This window comes from Pseudopipra pipra, chromosome 6 (assembly GCF_036250125.1).
Source record: "Pseudopipra pipra isolate bDixPip1 chromosome 6, bDixPip1.hap1, whole genome shotgun sequence".
NCBI classification, from domain to species: Eukaryota; Metazoa; Chordata; class Aves; order Passeriformes; family Pipridae; genus Pseudopipra; species Pseudopipra pipra.
In genome coordinates, this window is record NC_087554.1 from 50,033,992 (window position 1) to 50,043,049 (window position 9,058).

Genomic DNA, 9,058 nt, shown 5'->3' on the forward strand with positions numbered 1-9,058 from the left:
TTAATTTGTACTTTATTTATTTACAGTGTTTTAAACTGATTGTCTCAGCTGGATATTACCTTGCTTTTCAAACATGGCACTTATCACTAAAAGTCTGATTTACAAAATTCTTCATAATTCACTAACAGGTGTATGTCAGTTGTTACTTTCTACTGAAGGAGAAAGCAAGAACAGTGTTTTTAAGACACTCTTACCTGACTTCTTTGGAAAAAGAAAATTGTTAGTAGCTGTTTTGATATAATTTTAAACATAAGAAATGATAATTTTATAAAATACAATTCAAATCAATAAGACCAGTCACTGACCAGTCATTTTTCAGTTGGATTTACAATTTTTCCCATGAAGAGGATGCTCTGAGTATATTGATCAACAATCAACAGCAAAAATGGACGGTTGAACTTAACAATAGGAGGAACAGAATGAGGAAGAAAATCTATGCCAGTGACTGCCGCAGCCTCTGTGCCATTCTCATGAATCTTCAACAGGGCCTTGTGAGCAGCCTACAATAAAATACAGCAAGAATTAATGTATGTGGAGGATGCACTGTGAAATGATTCAAAGTAACACTAAGTTAATTCAACTACTACCTTTCACAAAAACTGCTGGTAGGCCAGGAACCAGGAAGAAGGGCACTACAGCTCATGGTTGGTTTTTTAGCAATGGTGTCTCAATAAGCAAGTATTCTCACATTCAGTGTTCCTCACCCCAAGTGCATCCAATACAGACCTTACCCACTGCACGTCTTTTGGAATTAACTGAATATTCAAGCAAATTCACAAGGAATGACAGTTTCAAAGGGAAAGGAAGCCAGGCTCCAGAACCGCTCTATATGTATTCCTAACAGCACATGCATTACAGTTTAGCCAGTAGACTACAATCTTGATACCAAATTTTTTATTAAATTATTTTTGGGCATTTTTAATATTTTTCTTTTACTAGCCCTAAGATGTTAGAACATTGTAAGTGCTGCTTTCAGAATGGCTGTAAGAATACTAGTCTTTTTCTTCACATTGTTTTCAGTAAGTGGGATGTTTTCCTCAAGTCTCATCCATCTTACATTATTAGCACTCATCAGAGCCTGCGATAATAACATCAGTTTTTAAATCCTTTAAAATTATACAATGAATCTTGGAAAAAGGCTGCTTTTTCTGGTAGATATGCTGATGCAAGACATCCCCAACAGTTATCCATGGACACTTCTTTCACATGCGGAAAATGCGCTGTGTTCAGTTTCCGGTAAAGTGCTAAACCCACCTCTCCACCCACCCACCACCTTTGCCTGTCAGACAAAAGACAGATCTTTTCTCCAGATCCTGGAGAAGTCTGAGAGAGTTTACAGTGACTTTATCAGCTAAATGTTCTATTTCAGAGTATCAGCCAGCCCTAGCAATAAGTAAAATTTCACAGCTTAGCTTAGGGTAAGGCACTCAGGTGTTAAGGAACCCACAGACCATTGTTTCTGCTGACAAACTTACTTTTGAAACCTTCACATCAAGGTTTCCTGTGATTCCAGACAGATCAGCCTGATCAGAAAACACATCAGTTACACCCAGATTCATTAAGATCTTCTTTAAGTCATAGGTGCCCGAAACTGATAGTTTTGGAATATGCACTTCTATCCTCCTGTTAATTCAAAAGAAAATTATGGTAGTTATTGCAATCAAAGCATGCCTTTGACTGAAGATTCCCAACTTGCTGGTGGTTCTTCTGTGCTAAAATGTTAGTCTTTTAATCTAAACGAGATGACAAGAAAAAGAAGATGGGAAGATGATAGTCTGGAGGATAAGGAAAGTATGGAAGGAGAAAAATATCAGTTGGGCTTTCTTGTATGATTCTGCAACACAGTCACTTGGTAAGACAACAAGCAGTGGTGCTGCCAGCGTTTTTGGAACAAAATTTGCATTCCTTTTCTAATCTTGATGGTTTTTCTTTTGGAATTCACACCCCATTCCCTCTGAGGGATCTGACTGCTCTGCATTATGTTAATGTGCTTAAGACAAGAGAAATGGAGACACTTAATATCAACTAGAAAATATATGGGGAAAAAAATTTAATTTTCCACCTCACAGACCTCTTCCCTTACCACAAGGCAATGCTGATTCTAATTTCTACTGAAAGTATCAAATCATCAAATCACTTGGTCTGACCCTTTACACTTATTCCATTGCTTAAACCTCCCTTCAACATCACAGGCTTTAACTGTAAAACCTGATCATAGTATTCAGACTTTGGATTCTGACTACCTTGAATCATCTAATCAAAGTTCTATATTTACCGTCTTTGAAGTGATTTTTCCCATTTAGACACTGTGTCTTTTGTCAGGCCACGTTCCAACTGTTTCATTTTTCCTTCGCTGGGCAGGATAAACAGTGCTGCAACATCTCCCTTGTAAGGAATCTGCACCACCTTGCAAGACAACTTCCTGTCAGAGTATGCTTTATAAAATCCATCTCGAGTCATCATCTTCACTTCAACTGAGGTCTTTGCATTCACATGGAAATAATCCTTGTGGGTCCCTCTAATACTGAAAGGATTTTCCCAGTAGGCTTAAAACCAAAAGAGAAATAATGCAATTGAATACTTACTTCAAGGAGGATATCTTAATATAGTCTAGACTAATGTACACTAGATAAACCCATATCTGAAGATTTACTTGAAGATAAAAGGTGTTACGAGTTTACTAAAGGTCTTGTTCCCTGTCATCTTTGCTCTGCTACGTTCAGCAACAACTAAATATCTCAGGTTAAATTTTGTAGGGACTTGTACAACACCTTTCTAAGTCAGATAAATTACATGAAGTAACTTCCTTATATTACCTTATGTTTTATTTGAAGCAAATGAAAGCTGACCAGGATCCAGTGACTTGCTCTCTGTTTTCAGAATATTGCTTGTAAAGCAAGTTTCACAGCAGATGTCTGCCCTTTAAAAGGTAACATGTTAAGCTCCTTACATGCTTTTTCGTGTTCTTCATGTTGTAGAACTAAGGAAAAGCTTACATGCCAGAGCAACCCGAACTTCTGGTCCTGAACATAACTGCTTTATGGTAAATGGAACAGGGCTTCCAGGTCTTTGATCTTCAAAGTGGTTTTCTCTCGATGTTTATTGAACTGAATTTTCTATGATATTTTATTTTGTATTAAAACAGGTCACTCGCGAAACAAATAGGGATTACAGCTTGCCATTCTGTAAGTATGTTCTTTTTTAATATTGACTAGAAATAAACTAAATTTGAAAAATAAATAACGGAATGTGAACTCCACAGTATTCTGATTGCTTTATAACCTTTCCTCCTTGCCCTGCAGAAAAGAAATATATTCTGGTACGATACTCAGACTAGGCACCTGAGACTAGGGCACCCAAATTTAATTTAAGGACTTGAAATAAAATCTGTTTTGCTGAAAGTTCATCTATTTCTAAACATTCATTTCTGAGTGGAAATTCTATGTGTGTCCTGCATGCTCCTACAAATAGATATAACATCTAAGAAGTTAATCATTGCCAAAGTAATGCATTCACTAATACCTCTTGGGATATGTATAATGTGGTGACAAGTTGTAGAACAGTTAGACTTCAACTCCAGAGGTACCTACCCATTTTAGACATGGACTGTAAATAAATTAAAATTTTTGATAATTTTTGTTAATCAGCATTTCTAGAATTTAGTTTTCTACTCTGTACAGCATGTGAAAAGATTTTAATTTTAAAAATAATAAGTAGATGAAGTCTGATGGAAAAATTTAACTATGCATGAATCTGTTGTGCTCTGGCAATTCCCTATTCTTGAAGATTGCAAATAAATGGACTTTTATTCTTAGAAGTCTAGACATATGCTAGAAAAACTTAGACATGGAAGGCGTTTCAAAGTGTGAGAACTTTCAATATTTTTTCATGATAGCCTCCTCCAAACACTTACCTTTTTTAAAAAAGATATTCAAAAATAACTTAGCATATTTGTTTTAGTGCAGGTGAAGCAGGTGCTGCAGTAAGTAGCATCTATGTAACTTACCTTTGAAATAAATATAGTTAACAATTACCATTAGGGTGTTTGGATCAAGTTCTTTAAGTATTTGCTTTATATTCCCATGAGTTTCATTCTTTACATAATCATTGATCTCTTTTTTAGCTTCAGTGGAATTCTGGAAGTTACTAGAAACAACATTTCCTCTGTACAGTTTTTTGATGTCCTTCAGAAATGTTTTCAGTGGCTTCAGGTGATTGTCCATGAACAGGGTGTTCCCCATACTCAGCTGCACCTGGTTGCCAGGGCGGTTCAGCAAGAGGAGGAGATGACGAAAGCCATCATGTATCTCCTCCTCCCGAGTGTTGGTGAGGTTAAAGGCCAGTCCTTCCAGCACCTGAGCCTGGCTGGTGGCTCTGGAGCCCAGGGCCAGAAGGGCAAAGGCAGCAGAGATGCTGACTGGGGAAAAGAAAATGTTCTTGCCAGGTTCTTGGGTGGTTGCTTGCCTGTAAAACCGAAAGGCAAAGTCTGTGTTGCTGGGGACTATCCGCTGGCAGGACTCAAGAGGATCTCCCTTGTGGGAATGTTGCTCCTGGGGTTCAGTTGCATTGGGCTGGTCACTGTGGTGGTCAGTCTGGGTCAGGCTGTGAACATTGAGGTGAAGCAAGGCCACCAGAAAGCACAGTGAGAGGGTGGCCTTCATCTTTCTTCACAGCTACTGCATGGACAAAGAACAAAATGGTCTTGGATGCTGGAGGTCAGCTGTATTGACATCTCATCTTTTGTTTCTATCTGCTACTGCCTTCAACTGGTAATCACTGTTATCTCCTGACCTGCTCCTTTGCTATGGAAGTGTTTTTTTTAAATCATTTGCTTCTGAGTTTATCTGTAATTCCTGTCCATTCTGTTGCTGCCTACTTCAGTTCTGCTTTACTCCAGCTACAAAAGTTCCTTGTTACTGGAGAAAGAAACATGGAGAAAGAAAGAAACAAGCGAGTATTAAAAGAAAATAAGAGTCAGAGAGGGATAACAAGAGAAAAGGCTTTTTTTTTTTTCTTTTGTCTCTATGTAAATCTATTTTAAAGCAAGGCAGCACAACAGAAGCAATGTGACTAATTCTTTTATGTTCATCTCTTAAGAACTCTTGGGATTATTATGTTATTTGGGATTGAATGAGGCTTACGTTGAATGACAGTGCAATGTCAATGGAAAACAATATGAGATTGCAGCATTCAAAAGTGATATTTTCTCTTTTTCCTGACTCATTTTAGCATACAAACTGACCAATCATGAGAGCTGGTAAAATTTTTCTGCTTCAATACCTGATTAGGTTAAAATATGTTTGTTTACTTTAAATGACCACTCATGTAACGTGTTCCAGATGGGGGATACACGCAGGAAGGAACACATCCTGTCATGGGAGGGTGAGGTCACTGGTGTGGGCTTGGCCTCCCCTGTCTTTCCAAACTTGGTATCAGCAGGAAGGTCTCCTTTTGTAAGGTAAATGGGCCTATAGCCAGAGTAGCGCTCAGCAGTGAGACAGGATCATGACATCTTAGACATTTGGAGTGACTGGGCCTGATTTTTTGTTTGTTTGCTTACTGCTTTCTCTTTTACCAGTTAGACCCAGAACATGCTGGGATGATTTGTAATGTCTAAGATGCTTAACCTGTCAGAAAACAGGTAAGAGCTATTCCCATTAAAAAGATTGTACCAATGACAAGAAAAGTAACTCCAAATAGCCTTCACCTTATGTCCTACTTGAAATGGAACAGCTGCAGGGCAGATGATCATGAGTTACCTGCTCACCCCCCAATCAGTGGTAAAGGCACTCAGCAGAGCGGATGAGAGGTTTACTGGTACTTTCCCCACCCTGTGTCAGCACTCTGACCAGTAAAATTCGAGTGAAAAGGAGCCAGCTTGTCCTTCTGCAGCTTTGCTCTATGTGATCTGAGTAAATTGGGACTTACAGGGGAAGTTGGCATAGCAAAATCAATTTGTGAATTCTTTCTGGACCATTGTGGTGCAAGTCATTTTCTCATTCACTTCAGTTTTGGTTATCTGGTTGTAGAATAAAGGTCTCTATGTAACCTTTGTTGATCTCGCCAAGGCTTTCGATACTGTGAGCAGAAAAGGTCTGTGGCAGATTTTGGAACGCTTAGGATGTCCCCCCAAGTTCCTTAAAATGATCATCTCACTTCATAAGGATCAACGCGGCCAAGTCAGATATGGTGATGCTCTTTCTGAGCCCTTTCTAATTACCAATGGTGTGAAACAATGCTGTGTTCTTGCACCAACTCTATTCACACTCTTTTTCAGCATGATGCTCCAAAGGGCCACTGCAGACCTCGATGATCAAGACGGTATCTACATTTGATACCATACTGATGGAAGCCTTTTCAACCTGAGGCGACTGAAGGCCCACACTAAGACCTTAAACCATCTTGTCCGGGAGCTGCTTTATGCTGATGATGCTGCCCTTGTTGCCCACACAGAAGCAGCCCTGCAGCGTTTAACATCCTGCTTTGCAGATGCTGCTGAGCTCTTTGGGCTGGAAGTCAGCTTAAAGAAGACAGAAGTTCTCTATCAACCTGTACCTCTAGAAATCTTCCATCATCCCCACATCACCATTGGCCAATCAGAGCTCAAATCAGTCCAACAGTTTAATTACCTCGGTAGCCTCATCTCCTCGGATGGTAAGATTGACGGAGAGAGAGACAACAGGTTAGCAAAGGCATATAGTGCTTTTGGAAAACTCCATAAAAGAGTATGGCGTAATAAACACTTGAAGAAAAGTACCAAGATCAGTGTTTACAAAGCCATTGTGCTGTTTACTCTTTTATATGGTTCCGAATCATGGGTCATCTACTGCCACCACCTGCGTCTCTTAGAACGCTTCCATCAACGCTGTCTCCATACAATACTTAACATCCACTGGTCAGATTATGTGACCAATACATCTGTTCTAGAACAAGCAACAGTCACAAGCATTGAGGCCATGTTGCTGAGAACACAGCTGCATTGGGCAGGGCATGTCTCAAGGATGAAGGACCACCGCCTCCCTAAGATCATGCTCTGTGGTGAACTTGCCACCGGCTGCCGCATGAGAGGAGCCCCGAAGAGGAGATACAAGGACTCCCTGAAACAACATCTCAGCCTTGGCCATATTGATCACCATAACTGGTCTACTCTGGCCTCAAATCGGGAGGCCTGGAGACACACCATCTATAACGCTGCTGTTTCCTTTGAGAAAGCACACAGGATCACTCTCGAGGAGAAAAGACAATGCAGAAAGAATTGTGCCTTGCAGAATACACCATCTAAGGAGTCTTCCTGTTGTGCCTTTTGCAATCGGATATGTCTGTCTCACATTGGCCTCATTAGCCACCAGTGCGCTTGTAACAAATGTGGCTACAACCCTTCCCAAATCTTTGTTCGCGAAGCCCAGCCATGATGACTATTCAATATTTCTCGAAATCAAGTTCACCTGTCATTTGAGTGCTTAGAAACCAGGTTTCATCCTTGAAAGCAGATGTGCTTTATGACTCACTTAGCTAAAGGCCAGATAGCTGTATCAAAATCATTAAGTTAAAGATAACTGGGTACTTACATTACATTCAGAAGGCTCTTGCTCTCATATGGGTTGTGCTGTTTCTTGCTGCTTTAGTCATACTGCTGTTTTCCTCTGTTAAACATTACGTGGCTTCAAATACATATTACCTAGAAGCACAAAGGTGAATGCTGATGAAGCTAGTTTTCTTGGATGTTATATGCATCTGTCCACATTTCCTCACTCCAAACAGAGAGCAAAGACCATGGGGCCTGGCTGGTCAGTAGAGTGGAGTGTTACATCCAAAAGAGTAAGCAAATATTTATTGGAAATGACATTTTGGTGCCAAGAGCAGCTACTTTGCCCTATATGCTACCTGAGATGGATATAACTGTTCATCTGGAGACACAATTTTGCCCAGCACTAAGCTTTGAAGACCAGGGTGAGGGAGCTGCAAGGAGCACCACTTGTGCTCAGCCATGCTACCCAAACTACTGGACTGCACTTATGTGTCAACATGTCTTTTATTTCTACACAGTAGAGACTCCAGTGGTCACTATTCAGAAGCCAATGAGTTGTCTTGGCCTCATAAACATTTACACTTCTGTTAAACATTACATGCATCAAAAAAAAGTTATCTGAAGACACAGATAAATGCTGATGTAGACATGCAGAGAAGGTAGAAGTCAGTGATCGCAGGGCCAACTGGCTTTTATGTTTGCTGTCCCCAACATGCATAATTGCCATCTGCAAACACACTTTGAAGAGGAGAGGTCCATGGCCATGGGCAGTTGTACTACCACATACACCTTTCTAGCTTATTGCCAGCTAGTGACACAAATGCTAAAACATCTCGTGAGGTGTGTTATGGCCTGCACTGGGGCTTTAGTTTTTTGATCATGCAGCTTGGGGATCTGTTACAACATGCTAAAGCAAGCTAACTTCTTTTATGGAAAGAGCAGAAAAGGTAATCGATGTGAAACTTGTTTTTTCTCCCCAAATGAACTTGGCAGCAGTTCAGAAACAGTCCCACACTCTGAGGCTTTCTTTGAGCCTTGGTTTAGTCACAACAGAAGAGGAAGCCTGGGCAGTGGAGTCCACTGTGCAGCTGCAGGGCCAGCTGAAGCAGAAAGTAATAGGAGAGAGACTCAGTGCTGTTAAGAATTACATGCAAGAGTTGGGGCTGATTCTGGATTCCCTGGATGCTTCAATACGGTGAGAAAACTGTCAGATACACAAACACAAATGTTTTTGCTGTTCAGACATTCATCTGTATTAGTCTCTTGTTGAAAGTCAACATGGATCAATTCTGAAACTCTTTAAAATCTGCCTCTCTTTGCTTCATTTATCCTTTTTCTCAAGAGGTGGTGGCTTGAAGAAGAGGTTCATTGTCCTAACAGGGAGGTCAGCAGAGGTTCTACAAGCCAACAGCTGGTCCACCACGGGGCCTATTTCTGGAGAGAGTAACCTGCAAAAGGTGCTTAGCAGTGTACTTTGTTTTACACCCTAGTTCCTTCCTAAACATGTGACTGTACTGGTGCTATTTGACT

The 9,058-nt window shown here is 40.4% G+C and overlaps 1 protein-coding gene across 2 annotated transcripts; it reads right to left on the minus strand.

Annotated features, from left to right (window-relative positions):
• LOC135416202 (alpha-1-antitrypsin-like) lies at positions 1 to 8,003 on the minus strand. 2 transcript variants are annotated; one of them, XM_064659060.1, is made up of 6 exons: positions 7,885 to 8,003; positions 7,569 to 7,678; positions 4,007 to 4,676; positions 2,276 to 2,546; positions 1,476 to 1,623; positions 1 to 500 (listed from the first exon to the last, which is right to left on the minus strand). In XM_064659060.1, the coding sequence occupies exons 3-6, from the start codon at positions 4,659 to 4,661 to the stop codon at positions 309 to 311; spliced, it is 1,266 nt and encodes a 421-aa protein (XP_064515130.1). In that variant the 5' UTR covers positions 4,662 to 4,676; positions 7,569 to 7,678; positions 7,885 to 8,003; the 3' UTR covers positions 1 to 308. The 2 variants fall into 2 exon arrangements, with proteins under 2 accessions (XP_064515130.1, XP_064515129.1); XM_064659059.1 differs by lacking the exon at positions 7,885 to 8,003 and having other exon boundaries at positions 7,569 to 7,758.
• Between the last annotated feature and the right edge of the window lie 1,055 nt (positions 8,004 to 9,058).